General features: G+C 35.8%; 1 protein-coding gene across 1 annotated transcript; it reads left to right on the top strand.

Moving 5' to 3' along the window:
- Positions 1-357: 357 nt before the first annotated feature.
- DDX52 (DExD-box helicase 52) lies at positions 358-23,214 on the top strand. Its single transcript, XM_063111595.1, has 15 exons — positions 358-454; positions 1,549-1,744; positions 5,887-6,017; positions 7,076-7,261; positions 8,000-8,143; positions 8,826-8,937; positions 9,774-9,846; positions 10,542-10,745; positions 12,145-12,235; positions 14,313-14,435; positions 14,573-14,723; positions 14,896-14,971; positions 16,396-16,467; positions 17,693-17,785; positions 21,956-23,214. The coding sequence occupies exons 1-15, from the start codon at positions 368-370 to the stop codon at positions 22,011-22,013; spliced, it is 1,797 nt and encodes a 598-aa protein (XP_062967665.1). The 5' UTR covers positions 358-367; the 3' UTR covers positions 22,014-23,214.
- The last annotated feature ends 872 nt before the right edge of the window (positions 23,215-24,086 follow it).

The raw sequence follows: 24,086 nt of genomic DNA, 5'->3' as shown, positions 1-24,086 counted from the left end.
ATCAATTACACCTTTTTATTTGTTTTACAGCATTAATCACTTTCAGAACATCTTGTTTATTTATTTGTTAAAATCTTCTGTCCCCACTAAAATGGAAGTTTCTTGAGAAGAGGAATCTTCGGGTGTTGTTTAGCAACGTATCCCTCAAAGTCTAGAACACTGCCCGGGACTAGAGGATATTGATAAATATTTTTGGTAAGAACTTATAAATAACGACGGACTAGACGACGATGAAGAGCCTGGTCTCTCAGCTTAGCCAGGTTTCGCCTCCAAGAATCACTTCCGCTCACGGCCCCGCCCCAGGCCGTAGGGGGAGAGGGAGTCGTCTGCGCAGGCGCCGTGGGGCCGCGGAGCTTTCTGGGTAAAGATGGATGTTCACGATCTCTTTCACCGGCTTGGCGCGGGGGCCAAATTCGACGTGAGACGCTTCTCTGCAGACGCAGCCCGATTCCAGGTATAGTGCACAGGGGACCGAGGCTTGAGTAACTGAGGAGGAGCAGGAGCCCGAGAATGAACCGGCGCACACGGAGACCTCGTGGCCTGGTCCTGACCACCCTTTCGGGCATATTCTCTTCTTTTGCGTTCGCCTGACTCGCAGACCTACCCGGTTCAGGCCTTCTGAATGAACTCTTGCTATTCGTCTGTACGCTTAGTTTGGCATGGCACGGAAACACTCTTTCCCTCCTTAATTTATTCAAAGCAAAGTTAGAATCCTTCTTTCAAAAGGGTTTTTTTTCTCCGAAACTGCTGGAAAGGAATTTCGGAACAAGAAACAACCCAAAGTGGAGAAAACAATTTCTTTCACTTTAATCTACCCAGGTTTGGCTTGGCATGCATATAACTGTGCTGGGCGTGGTTCTTTTTATTCTTACAACCCTAAGGCGTGTTAAGTTATCAGCACCGCACTCTCCCGAGTGAGCCACGGGCCGGCCCACGCGTGTTAAGTTAGAAGTGGGGGAGCTTACGTAGAGAAGTAGTGAGTGATAAATCGGTAGAAGTCAATTGGGGTTCAAGTGTGGAAAATCTTGAATGTATGTAACCTTGCAGTTAAGGACTAGGGATTTTGTGTGTGTGTGTGTGTGTGTGCGACGTGTGTTTCTTTTTTCTCTGGTTGTTAATATAATGTAGTTAAGAGTTTGAACTCTGTACTGAATCCAAAGCCTGAGTCTGCCAGTTAATAGTTTTGAGATTTTGGTTAAGTTACTTAACCTCCTTATGTACCTCGGTTTTCTCATCTGTAATACTACTATTTACTTCGTAGGGTTGTTGTGAGGGTGAAATAATTTAATATGTGTAAACACGCTTAGAAATCTGCTTGACATATACTAAGCATGTATAAGTGTTAGTTGCCATTATGATTATTGTTACTGTTATGAGGTCAGAAAAGGTGTCTTCTTGTATTACATTTGTCCAGAAACACTTATTAACTCAACAAATATTTGGAGAAAGGGTAAAAAAAGATGGGGAGTCATTGGACCCCAGCCCCGCTTGGATGAAAGCAATGCTATTCTGTCAGTAGATTTCATTTTAAATTTTGGGGGGGGTTAGGTAGGAAAAAGGAAGAATGACTTTGATTCTTCAGAGGTGATGCGGGGACTGGACTTTTTTGGAAACAAGAAGTCTGTCCCAGGTGCATGTGGAGCATCACAAACATATCAGGAGCTCCAAAATGAAGAGAAAAAGGAGAACCTAACAGAAAGGAAGAGGGAGCAGAACAAGAAAAAGAGGAAGAAGATGACTTCAGGTTAGTGTTTGATTTCTGTTGTTTTTCTTTTTTAATTTTTTTTCGATCACAAAAATAATAAAAGCTTATGGTTCCAAGTCAGACAATATATGGTCATTTGGCAGTTGTTTCTGGGTACTTGCCATTGCAGATATTGCTACAATAAAGATAATTGTACTTATATCCTTTTGTACAGGTACTGTTATTTCTGTAGAATAACATCCCAAAAGTGGAATCACTTAGCGAAAGAGTATACACAGTTCTTTCTTTGAACAGATACCGCAAAATGTCTCCCCACACTGTTGTCAGTGCTGAATATTATTGGTCTTAAATTTTTTGCCAATCTAACGAATGAAACTTTTTATTTTATTTTATTTATTTATTTATTTATTTATTTATTTTAAATCTCATTTACTTTTTATCTTTCAAATGATTTCCTTGTCTTTTTTTTTTTTTTTTTTTTTTTTTGTCTTTTTCGTGACCGGTACTCAGCCAGTGAGTGCACCGGCCATTCCTATATAGGATCCGAACCCGCGGCGGGAGCGTCACCGCGCTCCCAGCGCTGCACTCTCCCGAGTGCGCCACGGGCTCGGCCCCGAATGAAACTTTTTAATTTATATTTTCTAAATAACTGGTGAGGTTGAGCATCTTTTCATATGCTTTACTGGACATTTACATTTCACCTTTTTGTGAATTGTCCTTACTTTTTGCCTATTTTCACAGGGTTTTTGGCTTTTTCTATACTGTATTATAAGGATATTTATCTTTATAAATATCTGTTATATCTATTAAGTTGCCTAATGTTTGTTTTGCAAAGAATATATTAAATTATGCAATGATGAAAAGTAAATTTCCTTCCCACTCTTTATCTCTAGTCCCCTTTTTCTACAGAGGCATCACTGTTAATCAGTTTCTTTTGTTTTTTTCTAGAGGTAGTCTCTCACATGTATTTATGCCTGCCTTAAAAAACATAAATACTCTATATATGTATGTTTATATACTCTATAAACATGAATACTCTGTGTACTCTATATACGTTCTTCCCTCCCTCCCCCCTTTTTTATAAACAATGTATCTTGGAGATTGTTTGGAATCAATAGGATGTGCACTGCCTTGTTCACTTTAACACAGCATAGTATCCCATTGTACATTCCATAAATGATTAACAGGCTCCTCTGTGATGGACATTTAATTTGTTTCCATACTTTTGCTGTTACAGTGTTGCAGTAAATATCATTTTACTTATCTTTGTGTGTATGTATATCTGTCTGATAAATTCTTAAAAGTGGAATTGCAGAGTTAACAGATTTATTTTAAATTTAGATATTGTAGAATTATCCACCAGAACCATTGTATCAGTAGGAAGTATGCTACTTTGTTCATTGTAACACAGCATAGTATCTCATCTTACATTGTAGGAATGGCCCATAATTGATGTGACAAGTTTCTGTGTGATAGATTGTTTCCATACTTTTGCTGTTATAGTGTTGTTGTAAGAGTCATTCTTCTTCTCTGGCCACAAGGAAGTTTGATAAAATCTTTCACCCAGATTAATAAGGAAGGCATGTCACAGAGTAGGAAAAAGGTTCAAATGTTGGGCAACCAGAAAGACACAGATATGTGCTGTAACCATTTAGCCACAAATGTATATAGGCTGTAAATCTATGATATATTTATAGGCACATATCTATTTTTAATTGAAAAATTTAAGATCTTATGAAGTAGTGATGATTGGGTCTGTTAGTTACAACTGTCTCGTAAAGGGAACATAATTTTATTTTTTAAAAAGTCATTCTCTGACGCCCAACAGCAATGTCCTTTTTTTTTTTTTTTTTTGCCTTCTGAGCATTAAGTTTATTTTAAAAAATTCTCCCATGTTTCATTACTTTTTGTTTCATTTTGTTATATTGAAATCTTTGACCATTTGGGATTTTATTTTGTGTAAGGAGTAGAGAGGGAACTAATTTGATGTTTTTTCAGATGGCTGGCTAATTGACCTAATACCATATGTTGCTATTCATCTTCAACCTGTTGGGTTTAAATACATCTTTTGTTGCTAACTTATTTCCCATATATATTCAGGTGTATCTCTGGGCTGTGTTCTATTCCATTGATGTATATTTCTGTATTCATACATCAATACTAGCTTGTTTTAATTACTGTGGCCTTATAATGTATTATAAAATCCAGCAGAGTGGTGAGGCATACCATATTTATTGATTGAGCAACTGAATGTTTTTCTCTCCATAGGGATCTACAGAATCAATGCAATCTCAATTAAAATTTCAGCAGGCTTTTTCTTTTTTGTAGAAATTGATAAAGGACCTCATATAACTGAGGCAATTTTTTAAAAGATGAACAAAGTTGGAAGACTTACCCTACCTGATTTCAAGGTTTACTATATAACTATAGTAATCACATAGTTTCATATTTCCAAAAAGATAGATGCATATGTATAGTCAAGTAGTTTTCAACAGAGGTACTGAGGCAATTCAATGGAAAAAGGAAAGTCTTTCAAACAAATTATTTGGATTCATACAGGAGTGAACATTAACCTTTACTTCCCACTATAACCAAAAATTAACTTGAAATGACTGATGGAATAAATCTAAAACTATAAAAATTCTAGAATAAAACATAGGAAAAAAATCTTTGCAACCTTGAGTTACACAGTGGTTTCTTAGAACACAAAAATCACAGATCTTAAAAGAGAAAATTGATATATTGGACTTTATCAAAAATAAAAATTTTTGCTCTTTAAAATATAGCATTAAGAAAATGAAAAGGCAAGCCCCAGACAGGGAAAAAGTACTCACAGCATGTGTGCAAGGATACTTCAAAAAGTCCGTGGAAAGATTCATATTATCTTTTAATTCTATTTTCCACGAACTTTTTGAAGTACCCTCATATATCAAACATAGGACTTGTATCCACTCAGCAAAGAAGATATATGCATGGCAACAAGCACATAAAAGGAATTCAGCATCATTAGCCATCAGGCAAATTAAAACCACAATGCAACGCTACTGCATGTCTTCAGGAACGTGTAATAACCTAAAACTGGAAATGACCCAAATGACCTTCAACAGATAAGGATAAATAAGTTGTGTATCCATACAATAGAATACTACCTAGTAATAAAATGTTAAGAGGTTATTGATACATGCTGTAACATGGATGCATCTCAAAATAAATATCCCAAGTGAAAGAAGCCGAACTAAAATTAGTACATACTACATGATTCCATTTATATAAAATTCCAGTAAAAGCAAACTAATCTACAGAGACAAAAATTAGGTTAATGCTTGCCTAGAGATGGAGTGATGAATTGTAAGGGGCCACGAGGAGATTTTGGAGGGTGATGGAAAAAACCTTGAATGTGGTGATGGTTTAACTGGTGTATAGATATATCAGAATTCATCAAATTATGTACTTTAAATATATGCAGTTTATTGTATGTCATTTAATACCTCAGTGACATTGAAAAAATTAAAAAGAAATTCCAGTAGAACTAGTCTTTGCTTATTACTCCTAGAGTTTTTAGGTTATTACATATATATTCTCCCACATAAACTTTAAAGTCAGCTAGTTCACTCACGAAAACAATCTTGTCATTACTTCTAATTATAATGAGTGTTATTTATAGAGTTAGAGAAAATTGCTATCTTTATTTTTTTATTTTATTTTACTTTTTCTTGTGGCTGCCTGTTACAGGAAACTGAATTGCTATCTTTAAAACATTGAGTAGCCCTAAGTATTCTGTGATGTTCATTGCTGTCGTAAGTGAAATCTTTGTTTCATCATATTTATTTTCTAGCTGGTTGTTGTTTGATATAGAGAAGCTGGATGCTTTATTGAAATCTCTTATTGTTTAAGTAGTTTTTGATTGATCCCCTGTTATTTTGAAGTATATAATCATCTTATCTGCATATTACACAACCGAAACAATAAACAAAGGAAAGAGAATGAGCTTCAGATCTCTGATTATACCAACACAGAACTTGCCTCTCCATTTCCAATTTTTATACATCCTATTACTTTCTCCTATCCGGTTGCATCAACTAGTACTTTTCTTTTGTTTAGCGTGAGGATGTGTGTGGCCTGTTTGCTACACCCAAAACTGTTGCACTTAAAATCTTTTAATTTTTTAAAATGTATTTTAGAAATTACTTCTCAAGGAGAAGGTACTACTATACAGTGGATGTCATCTGTGGAAGCAAAGATTGAAGATAAAAAAGTTAAAGGAGAAAATAAACTAACTTCCAGAAAGTTGGAATATCTCAGAAAGGAAAAGGTTAGAAAACTGTTTTAAACTGCAAAAGTATATGTTTTTCTGACCAAGTGACTTTTCACTGGGCTTGGGTTAGTCTGTTGGTAAAGTGAATATAGTTTTGTTAAAATAGAAGATTATTTACATTTGTTTAGATTTTGCTTTAATGAAAGGTTAAAGCAAAGTTGGTGTTTGCGCCATAGCTGAAAATTTTAAAGTTAAAATAAAAGGTTTATATACCTCTCTGTGTGTGTATACACACACAGTTCTTGACCTGCTTAAGTTTCAAAATTAATAGTGTGCTTAGGATTAAATTTTTAAAAATTTCTTAACCCCTTTTGATAAACATAATTTGGCACCCTTTCTCCTCTATGTTGAGCTCACTGGTTTAGAAGGATTTCCTTTGACAGAGATTAGAGGGTTAGAATTTTTAAGAAACCTATTTTTATAACTTGGGAATAAGGGGAGTAGGATATAGAAGAAACTACAAATATAGCATTTTCTTGTTTGCTGTACACCTGCCCTGTTACAGATGGAGAGGTGTATTCAGCTTACTTCAGAGATTACCATGGCAATGCTTCAGTAACCCAGAATCCAGAATTTGGCTATCTCTGGACCAAAGAATGGGGAAAACAGACCATATCAACACCACTCTACTTATGGCACTCAGTTTTAATAAGTATTGTTTTAGGATAAATCATCAAAAACATGGGCACTTATATGCTAAGCACCATGTAAAGGAAATAGATGGATTCAATGCCTGCCCTCTAGAAGTTTATATAAGATTATACATTATGGCAATGACAGTAACACATTAATATGAGTAACGTATTACTCATGTTATGAAATTAATATGAAGAATGCATATAGATTGATAGGTTTCATTGTTATGAAGGTCTTCTGTCTATGAATGGGCATGAAATGTACCTAATCTCTGTGATGTTTTAGGGCTTGGAATTAACCAGAAAGTTTCATGTGCTACTAAAGCTAATCCCCAAAACTGTTGCTTTTGCTTTACGACATCTGAGAATGTATTTATAATTTGCCCACATCCATGGTGGCCCCTTTACTTTACTTTTCAGATAAATTTCTTCCGGAATAAACACAAAATTCACATTCAAGGAACAGATCTTCCTGACCCAATTGCTACATTTCAGCAACTTGACCAGGAATATAAAATCAATTCTCGACTGCTTCAGAACATTCTAGATGCAGGCTTCCAAATGCCTACTCCAATCCAAATGCAAGCCATTCCAGTTATGCTGCATGTGAGTATGAAGGTCTAGAATAACTGTAACAGTCCTTTCTTTGGGTGTTTGCTCATTTTCTTTCCTCTCTCCTTGAAAACCTCTTTTCTACCATATCTCCCCTGTTAAAAGTCCTTCACTTGCTTTTTTTCATACATTTGAATGATATTGTTGGCTCACATTATAGTAAATTTGCTTTTAATTTTCAGTTAAGATTGTCTCTGTCATGATTGTAGCTTAAAGTTTTAAAAATCAGTGACTTGTTGAAGATTGTCACCTATAAATTACTCTGTCACTCAGGTAATCACCACTTTTATATCTTACCCACAACCATTCTACTGTTTAATAAAACCTTTCCTAGGGATTGAGCAGTACAGATACCAGGATAAAGTGTTAGTTTTGTAATCTTGTTTTGGTAAGAGTTTAGTGGTAAAGAAAAATTGAAATAGTGGATATAATTGAGGTTACGAATTATCTTCATATGTTTGTTATCCACATTCTTTACTTATTTAAACGGACTTTGAGGGTGATGCTCAGAAACTCCATTGGTGCCATGGATAGATGATGTTAGAAAAGCAAATATGGGAGAAATTAGAAAAGCAGATAGGGCTTAAATGATTGAATTCATTACCTATCATTTTATTTGTTATTTCTATGGTTGATAGCATTATTTGAACAGTCTGAAAAATTTACATTATATTAAGTATTTTATATTATATTACCTTATTTCCTTATATTTAACGTACTCCATGTTTTTAGGGTCGGGAACTTCTAGCTTCTGCTCCTACTGGATCCGGAAAAACTCTGGCTTTTAGCATTCCTATTTTAATGCAACTGAAACAACCCACAAATAAAGGCTTCAGAGCCTTGATTATATCACCAACACGAGAACTTGCCAGCCAGGTATGACTTTTAGCTTTTGAAGAGAATGCATTTGGTGTTTGCTTCAGTGATCTTTCTTATTTGAGGGTAATGAAAAGATCTAAAAAGATTAAAGCCTGTGTCTTTTATGATTAAGTATTCTCTACACAGCACACTGCTCTGTATCTGGCTGCATATGGGCAAGTCTTTTATGGCTTTCTGTAATTTTCTAAAACACAATAATTTTACATTTATACCTCTTTGGTAAATGCTCTGAGATCCTTGAAGTTGAAAGGCTACTGTAATATATAGTCCCTCTCTAAAATTTATTTTTCTCATCTAATAAAATGAAGCCTTATCTCAGTTTTTGTGAAAATAAAAGTATGCAGTGATCTGTTCCACCCTCCCAGTGTGCTTCGTATAAAATGAGTACATGCTGAGTATGAAATAGTCTTATAATAGTACTGTATTTTAAAAACAATATGTAACAAATTGGAAAGTATTGGTTTTACCTGTTCTTACTAGTTTACTCAGTCTGAGGAAACTATTGAACATAAAGGCATGGAAGATCCAAAATGCTGAGATTCTGGTTAATCTACAGATTAATCTGGGTTTAGTTTCAGTTATTCATGGGTTGGTAATAGATTTATTAATAATGCAAAAGAGACTATACATCTTCTCCAAGTATCTTAGCAGCTTATGTTTTTATTGTTTTCTGTTTTAGATTCACCGAGAGTTAATAAAAATTTCTGAGGGAACAGGATTCAGGATACACATGATCCACAAAGCATCAGTGGCAGCCAAGAAATTTGGACCTAAATCATCTAAGAAGTTTGGTAAGGAATTCATGCTTGGATGCAGAGCATGTAAGGGATTTGGAAATTACAAATATCCTAATTGCCATGTAAGAGTTGTTATAATTAGTTTGATTTTTAGAGAAACTAAAGAGATTCCATCCCCACTCGGCCCATTAGCTATATAAATATATACCAGTGGTTCTCAACTAGAGATTATTTTGCCCCCCACCTTCCACCATAGGGACATTTGTCAATATCTTGGAGACATTTTTAGTTGTCACAACTGGAGAGGAGTGCTACTAGCCTATAGTGGGGAGAAGCCAGGGATGCTATTAAGCATTCTACAGTGCACAGGACAGCACCCTAGAACAAAGAATTGTCTGGCCCAAAATATCAACAGTGCTGAGGTTGAGAAATGGTGCTTTAGCCCACTGATTTTTAATCTGCCGTGTAAATACCCTGGCAGATAAGAATGGCTTACATCCCTACCCTTATATCAGCCAGAGAAATGTGCTTTTATCTCTTTTTTTATTTTGACCTTCTGAGTAAAATTTCATTTAAAGAAAGGATTGTCCTGAAAAAATAAAGTTTGAAAATCAGTTAGATTATAGTGTTCTTGTCTCTTAGAAGTTGAGAAGGCTGCTCAAATATAATAAAATAAGGGCATAGATATAATCGTTTGTGCTATCATGGATTAAAACATAACATATATTAGCTTACTCATAAGGAAGAATTTTTGTGTTGTTGGCTATGAGTATAAGTACTTCCTCCTCTCCCCACTTCAAGTTTTTAACTAAAATGCAGGAAGTTTAATTCCTTAGTTCAAAAGGGATGAATCTTGTTTTTGCAATGTCTACCATTTGTTTTTCCTACAGATATTCTTGTGACTACTCCAAATCGACTAATCTATTTGTTAAAGCAAGATCCACCAGGAATAGACCTAACAAGGTACAGATAATATTTTAATGTCTTTTATATGTGCTTTTCATTTAGGTGATTATATTTAGTCCTCAATTCCTTATATTTTTGCCCTTTGGAGTTTGTTTGCCAACTTTAGTCAGTGTTGGTGCTGGGTATAATGGTTTTCATTAAATTCATAGAAGAAAATAACTATCTAGTCTTTAAGAAAGTTACATTTTCGGGGCCGGCCTGTGGCTCACTTGGGAGAGTGCAGTGCTGATAACACCAAGGCCATGGGTTTGGATCCCATATAACGAGGGCCAGTTGCTCACTTGGGAGAGTGTGGTGCTGACAACACCAAGTCAAGGGTTAAGATCCCCTTACCGGTCATCTTAAAAAAAAAAAGTTACATTTTCTAATAACCCATTAGTACAGAATTCCACTAGACCCTTTCGCATCTTTCATCAGTGGTGATGGAATTCATGAGGTTTATGCAGTGTTCTGTTGATGCTAATGAAACCTCATATCTTTGAAGCTAACGGAATAGATACTAAGTACATTGAATAACTTTTATCTTGTTTTTACCTTTTTCCTGCTTATTTTTCTTACACTTTTTTTCTGTTATAATAAAGTGGATGTGAGAAGAAGCATCATGGTTTGACTTCCTCATATATTGCCACAGTTTAGTGAAGTGTCTTGGATCTTCTGGCTTAATACCTATGAGTTGTTTTGTTATTTCTTAGCGTGGAGTGGCTGGTAGTAGATGAGTCAGACAAACTGTTTGAAGATGGCAAAACTGGGTTCAGAGACCAGCTGGCTTCCATTTTCCTGGCCTGCACATCACACAAGATCAGAAGAGCTATGTTCAGTGCAACTTTTGCATATGATGTTGAACAGTGGTGCAAGCTCAACCTGGACAGTGTCATTACTGTATCCATTGGAGCAAGGTAATTAATTGTTCTTCCACATTATCCCACTGATTTTTTTTTTTCAATACACATATTTTTAGACTCAAGGAAACAAGTTGTTTGGCCTGAGACTCATAAGGGAGAGAGTTTTAGTGATAAAAATGTATTCTTTTAAGTCAAGATTGATTAAGGATTTTCTATTTTAAAATAATCCAAAGGGAGGCTTTCATATTGTCATTAATATTCCTATCATCATGCCTTTTTAATGTGCTTTTTGCTATCTACAATAATGACATGAACTCTGTGGCCACTCAGAGAATTTCATTTCTTTGATGGCTTAAATAAGTAGGACCACAGAGGAGAAAGCTGATGTTTTTCCTTTTAAAAAATATTTTGGGGGCCGGCCCGTGGCTCACTCGGTAGAGTATGGTGCTGATAACACCAAGGCCCCGGGTTCAGATCCCATATACGGATGGCCGGTTCACTCACTGGCTGAGTGTGGTGCTGACAACACCAAGTCAAGGGTTAAGATCCCCTTACCGGTCATCTTTAAAAAAAAAATATATATATATATATATATTTTGGGGAGCATTTTGTGATAAATAAATGCTCAAGAAAAAATTTCAAGGGAATTGTGTAATTGCCACTTGATAGAATATTATGCAACCTGTGAAATTATAAGTATGAAGATTGTAGCTATATGAAAAAGTGTTTGTAATACCATATTAAGTGAAAAAGAAGCCAATTAGAATAGTAAAGAATACATACCCTGTCTACCTTAAACTTAAAATTTTGTGTATAAAAAGAAAGCAGAACAAATTCACCATAAACATAATTTAAAGGCAAACAACAGAATGGGAAAAATATTTGTGACAGTATAATATATTGCAGCATCTTATAGAGTAATAAAGCCTTCATATACTTTACCCCCAGCTGTAAATGTATAAGTAAACCTTTGCTAATCATTAAGAACAATGTTTAGCTATATGTAATAACAACCTTTAAAATGTTCTCATTATTTTACCCAATAATTTTATATTTAGAAAATTTTTTGTAAATAAATAGACATATCAAAATTTATGATTGGAATACAACAAAAGACATCAATGTTTATTCTAAAATTGTGGAATTATGGGCAATTTATTTTATTCATATTTTACTGGTTTTCAAATTTTGAGATAACATTTTTATAATTAGAACAAAGCATTTAAAAATAATGATTTTGACTTTAAATTATAGATAATTACTTACATTAACATATTTTCTAAAAAAACATTATCTTTATGAATTTAAATTATCTATAAATTATAGATAATTAAGTACTTCATTAAAAGTTGATTTTGTTGGAGTTGTGTGTAAATTTTTTCATTTATATAGAGATCAGGTGGAAAAAGCAGAAATTGGCTCTTGCAAATTACAAGGTATATTTTCTTCTCAGGAATTCTGCAGTAGAGACTGTAGAACAAGAACTTGTCTTTGTTGGGTCTGAGACTGGAAAACTTCTGGCCATGAGAGAACTTGTTAAAAAGGTATATTTGGACTACATTCTTAAATTTTGGTCAAGTTCAGTAAGCCTTATATTACTGGTAGAAGGCTCAGCACTAACTACATCATCATCTTGCATCACATTTAGTAATCCAGTAGTAAACTGTTAGGAAGCACATTGTGCCAACTCTTAGCCCAGTGGGGAGAAGCTAACCTCTCAAAATATGGTAAGTCTTCTGGTCCCAGCTCAGAGTAGGCTAGGAAAAGATCTACCTGATGCCCTGAAAGCCTCATTTTTCCACATCTGTATATACATCTGCCTCCTTCATTCCCCCATCCTTCTGCTGGTTTCTTGTAAAAGAACTGGGGCATTACAGAATGAGTAGGACACTGAGTGGGGTTTTCTGTTTTTAATCCCTTCAGTAAGTATCGAGTAGAAGCCCATAGTTAAAAAGTTAAGTACTGAAGAGTCAGAGTGGGAGACAATAAAAGAAGTATAAATCTTAAGCTCTGCTCCTGGAATTTAGTCTTATTTAGAAGATAAAATAAATATACTTGTGTAAGATAGTTGTGATAAAGTGCCATAAAAGGCTAGAGTATTTTTCTTAAGCATCCATATCGTCATAATGGGGCTATTGGGGTGAACTGAATTGGTGGGAGAAGGCCTTATAGAGGAAATGCTACTAATCTGAGCCTTGAAGAATTTGTAGGACAAAGTAGGGAGGGGAAAGAGTATTAAAGCCTGGGGGAGTGGCTTGAGTAAAGCCTTAAGAGGTAGAGGTGAACACCATGTATTTGGAGACTAATGAAAAGTTTACCTTTCTAAGGCAAAGAGTTTATAGTGGGCAATTAAGAAGATCAAGTTGGGCAGGAAAGTTGGGGTCAGGTTGAAAGAGACCACTGGATATTTTTGAAGAATGTGGCCACATACTTTTTAAGGAAAATGAATTAAACAGTAGTAAGTAAGGTGGGTTGTAGTGGAAAAAGACTGAAAGTAAGGGAACCAATTAGCAGGCTGTTAAGTTAGGCTGGGCAAAGATGAGGAGGAAATAAACAGGGTAACAGCCTTAGTGACAGTGGAGTGTAAAGAATAGTTGGACGATGAAAGGCAAAGGTGTTCGCGAGTATCTGGTGACTACAGAAGTGGTAAATATGCTTCAGTGGTTAAGAGCATGGATTCTGGAGCCAGACTACCTGGATTGAAAGTCTAGCTTCACCATTTTAACTTTGGACAACCTAACCTCTCTGTTCCACAGTTTCCTCAACTGTAAAGTGGGATAATAATATCTGCCCCATAGAGATGTTTTAGTATTGAGTTAATACAAACATAGTATTTACAATAGTGCTTGGCACATAATAAATTCTTTATGTCTTAGTTCTATTAATGTTCTTAAAGGTATCATTTGGCACTAGAAAATTTAAGGTTTTCACAAACACTCACATAGAGATTATACACCAGAGATTTTTAGCCATGTGAGAGCTTGTGAGCTTTGGGTGGTCTGCGAACCCTCTGAAATTATATGTAAGATTTTATGTGAGTGGTTGCGTATTAGAAAGCTTTATAGTTTCATTAGATTCCAAAAGGTTGTGTAAACTAAAATAAAAAGGTAAGAAGACCTAATATGTAATTTGCTCAGAGCTAGTAGTTGACACTGGGATTTTATTTGATTCAGTAAGATAAAGACTGTATTGAGAAAATTGAAAGCCAAAGACTAAACTTTGGGGAATACCATAATTAGGATAAACAATGAATTAAAAATTCGGTTATTACATTTTTAAGCTGAATCAAAAAAGTTCTGAGGCACAGAAGTGAAGAGATGATTGTTTCAAAGAGTAGGCATCCAATATTGTGGGAAAGTGAAGAGGGATTGATTAGACAAGATTATTGGAATTAGTAAAATGGCAAATACAGATCAAGTTGAGTGGAAAGAACCCACGATAGAGAATGGATGGTGAGGAAGATGGAGGCAGATTTAAACCACTGGCCTGAGAAATTTGGCAATGAAAGTGCTCTAAGTTGAATTGGGTTCTTTTGTGAACCAATATCTTGTTATGAAATACTGAGTGATTATATTCTTGATTACGGGTTATGTATACTGTTTTTTGCCTTCTTTCTTCTAGGGTTTCAATCCACCTGTTCTTGTTTTCGTTCAGTCCATTGAAAGGGCTAAAGAACTTTTTCATGAGCTCATATATGAAGGTATTAATGTAGATGTTATTCATGCAGAGAGAACACAGCAACAGGTAAATACAGTCAAATGTATACTTTCAAAATCATAAAGAACTACTTAATTTGAAAACATTGGCATTAAATATATGAAGTACCTGTTTTCCATTCCTAGAGTGGTACTAAAGCATGTAATATATATTCTTTTAACCAGAGAGATAACACAGTTCACAGCTTCAGAGCAGGAAAAATCTGGGTTCTTATTTGTACAGCCTTGCTGGCAAGAGGGATTGATTTTAAAGGTGTGAACTTGGTAATCAACTATGACTTTCCAACCAGCTCAGTGGAATATATCCACAGGATAGGTGAGTTCTCTTTTTCCTTCCCCTTTGTCACCCACTCATCTGTCTTAGCACTTCTGCTGTTCCCCTTTAGACATGCTCTTTAGTGTTATGAATATCCAATGAGTTTTACATGTGAATCTTGAGAGCCCCTTTCCAACACAAAAGGGTCCTTTTATCTTCTGATTTCTCTTAGGTCGGACTGGAAGAGCAGGGCATAAGGGAAAAGCTGTTACGTTTTTCACCGAAGATGACAAACCATTATTAAGAAGGTAAATTAGGAAAAATAACTTAGTATTAAGTTGGTAAATTGCTTTATTATTCTTATATGGATATTCAGTTAACAATTACAAAATGGCTTTGTCCCAAATTCTGTTAATGGTATTAGTCATCCAAATTTTAGCCATGAGAAAAGGAAAAATGGTCAAAGGGTTTTTCTTTTGCACTTTCATTATTAGAATTCGAAAATATTCAAAATTGAATATTATTGTTTCAGATTCACAGGACTCTTCCAACAGCCATCAGTTGATGTTACTTACAATGTATTATTATATTTTCTGAATTAGTGAATAGTTTAAAAGTTAACCCCTGAGTCTCTTCAGCCTACTCAACATTATCTCTTACCATAGTGTTTATCATTCCTGTTACTCTTAGGAGCATCTGGAATTTTATATTTAGTCCTAGGACCACCTGCCATATAGGAAAAACTATTTTAGTAACATATTCTAATATTATTCAATTGTAGCCTTTTGAAGCCTGAGTAACATGAGATATACTTTTAGAATCTCAGGTCTTAATTTAGCCCATCATCATAGATTTTAATATAGAAGCTGAGTTTCCCACATTTTGGCTGCCAATAGTAATTTTTGGTTGATGATAATTGATAGCACTTCACATTTCTAACAAAGTTCACTTACGGCTGAAGAGGGTTTGTACTTTAATCTGTTCATCACATTTGCTAAATATTTTGACTTGTGCCTTTTGAGCTTTGGCTCTGTCAGTCTTTGTATCACTTAGAGGAGACTTTCACATGTGCATGTGTAGGGGGGTGTATTGCAACAGTCTAGGTCCCCCTAAGGTCTCCTCAGCAACCCCAGGCATGTGAATCTGATGACCCCAATGTCAGCTAACTGTGCATCTCAGTTTTCCATCTGTAAAACAGGGATAATGATAGTATGTACCACATAGGGTTGTTGTGAGGAGTAAGTTATTATACATTTGTAATATTAAATGTATTATTATTTATTTATTTAAACTTTTATTATTAAACTTACAATTCCAACCCACTAGTTAGTACGGTCATATTTAATACATTTAAGTTTGATTTTGGCTTCAGTCATTTCCCTCTGAGATCGGGCTTAGTAGCTTTTTAGGGCTTGATAAATGGTGAAATAGCTGCTATCTAAAGTTAATCATTAGTGCATTGATTTCAGTCCAATGGATAGTTCTCTAAATCCAACATGCTTACATCTGATGATAATTGATAATATGAGAGTACTTCAAAAAGTTTATGGAAAAATAGAATTAAAAAATAATTAAGTCTTTGCATGAACTTTTCAAATACCTTTGTGTATCAGTACCCTTTACTGGATTACTTTGTGTAGTCTTAGTTCCTCTTGTATTGTGCAGAGGGGTTTACATACATAAAATTCAGTTTGACAAGCTACAAGTTTATGTTTATGGGTTCTTTTTTCAGTGTTGCCAATGTTATACAGCAGGCTGGTTGTCCTGTACCAGAGTACATAAAAGGTTTCCAAAAATTACTAAGGTACAATCTTGAATTTACCTGGAGCTTCTCTATTTCTGTCTCTCTGCATATATATTCTTGCTTTTTGTTTTTTGTTTTCCTGCCTTTTACTTATTTTATGGTATAAGTACGTATCCCTAAGTACTAAGTATAAGTATGTATCACTATTTAGTTTTGCATGTTTTTGATCTTATATAAATGGTATCAAACCGGACAGTGGTATTAAATACATTCATAGTGTGTGTAAATGGTATCTTATAAATGGTATCAAACAGTTCAGTGGTATTAAATACATTCATAGTGCGTGTAAATCACCACCATCATCCATCTCCAGAACTTTTCATCTTGTAAAACTGAAACTCTGTATCCATTAACAGTAACTCCTCATTCCCTCCTTCCCACAGCTTCTGGCAATCACCATTCTACTTTCTGTCTCTTATTTTGACTACTCCAGCTACTTCATATAAGTGAAATCATACAGTATTTGTCTTTTTGTGACTGACCTATTTCACTTTTCATAATGTCATCTAGTTTCATCCATGTTTTAGCGTATGTCAGAATTTCCTTCCTTTTTAAGGCTGAATAATATTCCATTATATGTATATACCACATCTTATTTACCCATTCGTCGATGGACACTTGGGTTGCTTCTACATTTTAGCTGTTGTGAATAATGCTAATGGGTGTGCAAATATGTCTTTGAGACCCTGCTTTCATACAGTCTTGCTATTACACTATCAGACATTATAGTTCTAACAATACTACTACTTTTAAAGCATTTTAAGATAAAAATTTTCTTTTTAAATATTTATGAATACTATATATTATTTCCTTGCCAGTGTTTTTACCCTTGAAATTTTAAATATTCAGATTTTTTAAAAAGGTATTTAGTGTGAGTAAAATATGCTTAGAATTATTTTAGTTCACAAAACTAGTTAAAAGCAGTTAATTGACCAAAATCAAACTCTAGTGCCTGTTGACATAGGATATAAGGTTGACACAGGACACATTTTAATCACAATCAGTGCCTTTTTAAAAAGTTGATTGAATTTATCATCCCTTTGAGTTAACTTTCTAAATGCTATTAGATAATGTAGTTTATTAACATGGATGCAGCCCCATCTTAAAACAGTAAATGGTTAAAAAAAATAAATTTTGTGATCAAGAATCAAAACTAATTTTAGCTTTAGCTCTTCAAAATAAAGTTGCCCTTAATTTATTGCTTCTCTTACTTTGTAATTTTCAGCAAACAAAAGAAAAAGATGATTAAGAAACCATTGGAAAGGGAAAGCATTAGTACAACTCCAAAATATTTCTTAGAAAAAGCTAAGAATAAACGGTAAGTATATGATAAGAAAAGTTGCTGTTTGATTCCATCATATAGTTATGGTTGGCTTTATTTCTTCTTCGGATAAATTTTCAGAAGTAGAATTGATAGGTCTACAGTCCATGATAGAATGTGACATAAATAAAATAACTTGTGTTGCCTATGATTTGGGAACTTGGATGATTTAATCTTAATCTTGGAATTTTTCTGTATCTATATATTAATGATCTGGTTTTTTCCATCTTTGAAAATATAATTTTCATTCACTCTGAATCAGATTTGCACCTTCCACCATCCCCACACAGTCTGCGTTAGGACCTTGACTTGCATTGATTGAGGCTTCCTTGAAGCTCCATATTCTGGGGAGGATTTCAAAATAATCTTAGGTTTATGCTCAAGCACATTGTAATGGCTTTAAAAAGTATTACTTGGGTAAATTTGTAGTAGCTGGGCTGGGTTTTATGAGGATTTTAAAGCATAGATTTTTTTTAGCACATATACAGGGCTATCTTATTTCGCCCAGTAATGCTACATATTTTGATAGGGGTAGGCCAAAATATTTTGAACAGTATACTCTTTCCACTATTAAAGGAAAATGGCACTCTTTAAATTCTATCAATATTAGATTAATATATGCTCTCATAGAATTGCTCAGTTCTAGTTATTTCTTTATTTTGTGTATGTGTATTTTTCCTGAGACTGCTGTCAGTGGCCTAGGATTCTACCGCTGTGAAATAAGCTAATGCTTATTTCCATTACCTTACATCTGTTCTGTGGAAGTCATTAGGAAAAACTGTTCCCATCTACCAGTAGGCATTTGTTGAGTTGTCCTGCAAGGTACTTGGTGGTAGTAGGTATAAAAATTAATATAAAATGAGAGCCTTTCCTGAAGTTAGTGAAAGGAGATTAGTGTACATGAAAAAAATTAGAAAATGGTTTTTAAATAAAATAGGAGTTTAGAGAAGGGAAAGGTCATTTTGGATGGTATAGTTATAGAAAATTTCAAAGAGGTAAAACTATCTTTAAGAATAGGTAAAATTTAGGCAAGTAGAAGGAACAAGGTGAATAAAGGCATGGAAATTGAAACGTACTTTCTTTGTAAGTGGAACAAGACTCTTACTTGACATTTTGGTATCAATTATGGGAAATAATGTTCCCTTCAAGTGTATACAGTGTATGGTGTCCCAAAGTTTTAGTGCACATTTAAGCTTTAATAAGTTGGGAAAAATAAGTGCTACAAACTTCCAAAAATATTTGAAAAATGAATCATTTTAATTCTGTATTTACTTAGTTTTGTGGATTCTTAATTTTTTATTTTATGACACAAACTGGTAGATTGGTAGAGAATGTCATGCTTGGCCACCTTGTTCACCTAATCTTTCTCAATAAAGTTTTTCTTCTTGGGTGTGGGTGGGTCACATCAGAACTGTTGTATGTGCATCAGAAACTTATTCTTTGGATGATCTTAAAAGTTAGTATTACAAGTGCAACCCTTTCAGGCACTGAGCAGCAACTAATAAAGGTTTTTACAGAAAATCAACTAAGAGCATAAAATGGTGGCTATGTTTGTTGACTTTTAACAAGATACACCAGTATTTTAAACACTTTAAATGTTGATTTTTGTAAGTTTGTAGAATTTATACTTCTGGGGTTATTAAAACTTAAAACTGCACTAGGATGAGCATTGGTTTCTGGTCAAGGTGGCAGAATAGATGGTCCCCAGCATCACTATCTCCCACAAATCCACAAATTTACAAGTATTAAAAAACAACAACAGTTAAGCTGGGGCCACTAGAGCTCAGGGGAAGAGGAGGAGAGACCTATGGCGTTCACGAAGGCAGGAAAAGCCATGATGAGAGAAAGAAAGGATTGCTCCCACAATTTCGTGCCCTGGCTGCTTCAAGGCTTGAGCTGGTGAGTGCATGGAGCAAGAGATGGCAAAAGCCATTGCTGTGCCCTACATATGAAGTTGCTTGGAGGTGGCAGGGGAGAAGAGGGTCTTGGTGGCCCCCAAGCCAGCAAGACCACTAACAGGGTTCTGTGGACCCACATAGGAGTGATGGGCCACAGATAGCTGAAGATAGGAGCCACTCAGAGGCTGGTGAGTCATTGCAAGGGACCAGTGCATGGCCCATCCCATGGGAAGTGTTTGGAGTATGGGCAGTGGGGAAGATGGGCCCACCCGGGGAACACTGGGGAACATCATGGACAGCTGATCTGCCCCCCAGTGAGCACAGGACCACTCAGTGGAGACTGGTTAGAACTTCAGGGGGTGCAGTTTGCTGAAAAGACTCAGGCCCAGACCAGTTTCCACACACCCCAGCTGTACCAGAACTCACAAGACCCAGAAGTACATACAAGGTCAACCATTAAAATGTGAGCTGCATAAAAAGCCTTCACCAGGGAATCAGCAGCAAAGCAGCAATTTAGCTCAACTACAGGGCTCAAGTGCTGGTTCCCACAGGCAGTTCCCCCATTTTAGAAGTAAGCAAAGGACGACAAATTACTTCCAGTGCAAAGTTTAAGTGGCAGGAACAGTGAATAATCCAACACAGAACTGAAAGAAAAACAATACACACAGATCAGAGACAGAGTCTGATATTAACTAATAAAGGTCTAACACCACCAAAGAACACCTATAAAACCTAGGACTGGCAGTCCCCTGGGCTCCCAAGCCAGGGAGGTGGGAGAGCCATGCGCCTCAGCCATGTACCCCTGGTGACCACCAGGCCACTGTCAGAAGCACTCTGGGCTCCTGAGCTGGGGCAATGGGGGGCCAAGGGCTTCAGGCATGCACGCACCTCTGACATCCACAACCAGCCCAGCAACAACCATCCCGCTGCCACAGGAAGCACCTTGGGCTCCTGAGCTGGGGCAGTAGGGGGCTGATGACCTCGGCCATGCCCCCCCGACATCTGCAGCCAGCCCAGCAATTAACATTGAGCCACCACCAGAACCCCCATAGTCTCCCCTGACTGAATGAGGGGGGTGCCACCGGCCTCAACCAAGCTCCCCTCCTTCATATTCCTCTCACCCTAGTGCTCCGCAACAGCATCTTAGAATGTAAAAAAAAATGCTATTAATAGATAAATTAATTTTTTAAAAAACTGCACTAAGATATTGTGAATACTTGGTATAAATCTCATCATACCAGCCCCCTGGTTAAGGTACTTTGGTTGTCTCCATTTTCTAAACATTTAAAGGCCATACTTCTTAGCATACAAACAAGACCAATCATGATCTGACTCTAGCCTACCTCTCCACTATACATGTTCCTTGAATGATCCCACCCACACCTGCAGCCTCAGCTCATACCTCTATTCTGATAACTCTGAACTTCATATCTTTAGCCCCAGCTTCCCCACTGAGCTACAAACCTGAATTCCTGATGCCTATTGGGCCTCACTTCAGGCACTACAAATTCAACTCAGTATCGTGGAGGGAAAGATTGGATTTGGAGCCAGAAAAGTTCTAATAGCTACTTTCCTGTATAACTTTGGGCAAGTCACTTCACCTCTCTAAGCCTCTTTCGTCATGTATAAATATAGGAAATAATTATGTAAACAATACAAAGTCTGCCACTCAGGGTTGGTCAGAGGATTAAATGAGTTAGTGTACATTAAAGAACTTTGTGTTACTATGATTATTTTCTCAAGACTTTGTTCCTTTTCCTGTGTTGCTAAGTTTAATGGCATTCACCATTCACCAGGCTCTAGAATCAAACTGTCAGGATTCGTGTCTAGCATTTAATAACAGTGTGAGATGATCAGCAAGCTACTTAACCACTCAATGCTTCATTTTTCTCATCTATAAAATAAGGATGATATTAGAATCTTCCTCATAAATTATTAGGAAAATTACCTGAGTTAATACATGAAAAGCATTTATAACAGTGTCTAGCACTTAATGAGCACTGAATCAATGTGAACTTTTATTAAGTCAGGATCAGAATCTGTCTTTCATACATGTAGTGGTATAGTTTGTTGTGATGTTTCTGCCTCACTTAGGTGATTGTGATTTTCTGAAGGGCAGAGACCATGTCAGTGCATCTTTGTATTCCTGGTGCCTCATGTACTTGATGGGCAGTAGGTTTCAGTAAATGTTTATTAAACTGGTAAGTGTTACAGAAAGTAAATATATCCAGAACTTCTGATTTGTCTTTCCCCATTTTCTTTTTCACAGGAAAAAGGCCACTGGTCAGAACAGCAAGAAAAAAGTAGCTCTTGAAGACAAAAGTTAAAAACAGACCTTTTGAAAGACTATCCCAGAAATGTAATTTTACTTTCCCAGTGTGAATGTTGTTTTCATAGAATACTTCAAGTGTTACCATCACCTGTACCAAACATTTGAAACCAACTACAAGCACTGGGATTGCTGAAAAATGATTCTAAAGTATCAATGCATCATGTCAAATTTCAGTTTGTATGTGACTTTTAAGTGATTATACAATGGAAATTTCATTGACATTTCTGTGGTTTGGATACAGAGAGATACTTCTTATAGAAGAACAAAAGCTTATGCTAAAAATAACAAAACCCAAATGTGGTGAACTCTTATGGATTTTTCCTTCAAGTGTGAAGGAAGGTGTGATGTATGCTGTGGAAAGGCATCTGGAACAGAATTTCAAAATAAAGCCTTGAGACTGAATGCTGCTTCCACCTCCAGACACTTTGATGGATGAGATGAAGCACAGGCTATCCACCAAGAAGAAACCTACTGCTCTTTATTTTACTATTTCTTAATTTGTTCATGGCCTTTTGTGGTGTGAGCCACAACAAAGAGATGCCTCTTCTGAGGCTGGTTATTCAAGTTCCCTAGGATTTTAATTTGTTGGTCTTAAGTGTCCTATACCTCATTGGTAAGGTAGCTTATACCTTAGCTATCATAATGTTGCAACTACAAGGTTATGATCATCCTCTCCCTTTCTTCATTTTCCATCATATAACCATGCTCTTTACTATCTCTTTCCACTTAAGGTGATTTTACTTGAAAATTGATAAACATTCTATCCTGATAAGGAAGAATGTTCCTGTTACTTTATATACCTCTGGCTTCATTCTCTTACAGCTTATCTTTCCTGAGGCATGATGAATTTCATCCATTTAAGCAGGATGAAATTAGGTCTCTGCTAAAGGTAAAGGATTATGATCATATGGTGATGAAGACTATTTGCTATTAGATTTTTCTCAATTGCTAGTTTTGTACAGTGGTATAAAAGATTGAGTTTATACATGTAAGGTAAGAGACCTTAGACATATGTTATCAGTACTATAATATAGATAACCTGTTCTCAGCAGTATTTGAATTAAACTTATTTCCTTTACTCTCAGCCTTTTATTCTGGAGTCAGGACAGGAAGACTCTGTCTTGACCATTTTAGATGGGACAAAAATTGTTCATCAGAATTTATTTAAATAACCTGTTGCTACAGGGTGCAACGAATACTTATAAGAATAGATTTTTTAATTTTTATGCAACTAAATCCTTGACTCAATATACGTTCTGGAGGGTAGGCATACTGGTACAATGCATTTGCGAGCTGTGTGACTTTGTATAAGTTTAACTTTTCAGAGCTTCAGATGTTTTCATCTATGAAATTTTGTCAAGATTGGAAGTACCTAGCACTGTGCCTGACATATAGTAAACTTACAACAAATATTCCTCCAACAAATATTACAGATTTTGTTAGGAATTCAAGGCTTGATAACACAGTCCCTGCCCTTACAATGTAATGGTGGAGATGAAGTAAAGGAACAAATACTGGCAACTGTTCTGTTAGATGAAAGGCCATGATGCCGAAGTACCATAGGACATCTGATCCATATTGGGGCTGTCATGGAAGGCTGACATCCTGAGTGGAGTCCTGCAGATACAGAAATCAATAGGCAAAGAAGAGGAACAAAGTAATCCAGGAACAGAGACCACATCTTCTATGATCCCTGATTGGACTTTATTTACTCTTATTTTCTCCTACGTAAACTACCCATCCACACAGAAACCTACACCACCTTGGTTTGTCAATGGATTAATACTAAGTATAGTTCCTTTAAATGAGTTGGAACTATCTGCTACATAAATTTCAGTTTTGTCTAAGGAGGGGGAGGAGTGAAATTATTGAATAGACAATTACAGCAAAAGAACATAAAAACTGAATAGCTGGCTGCAATGAAATGACCAAGGACTTTGGAGTCACACTAACCTGGATTTTAATCCTGGTCCTGCTTCATGTAGCTGTATAATCTTAACAAATTACAGAAACTTCTTTTAACCTTGATTTTCTCATCAACACTAACTTTAAGGGGACACCTAGGAGG

This window comes from Cynocephalus volans, chromosome 10, assembly GCF_027409185.1.
Source record: "Cynocephalus volans isolate mCynVol1 chromosome 10, mCynVol1.pri, whole genome shotgun sequence".
NCBI lineage: Eukaryota > Metazoa > Chordata > Mammalia > Dermoptera > Cynocephalidae > Cynocephalus > Cynocephalus volans.
The sequence above is the reverse complement of the archived record's forward strand: the minus strand, read 5'-3'. Positions and strand labels throughout refer to the sequence as shown.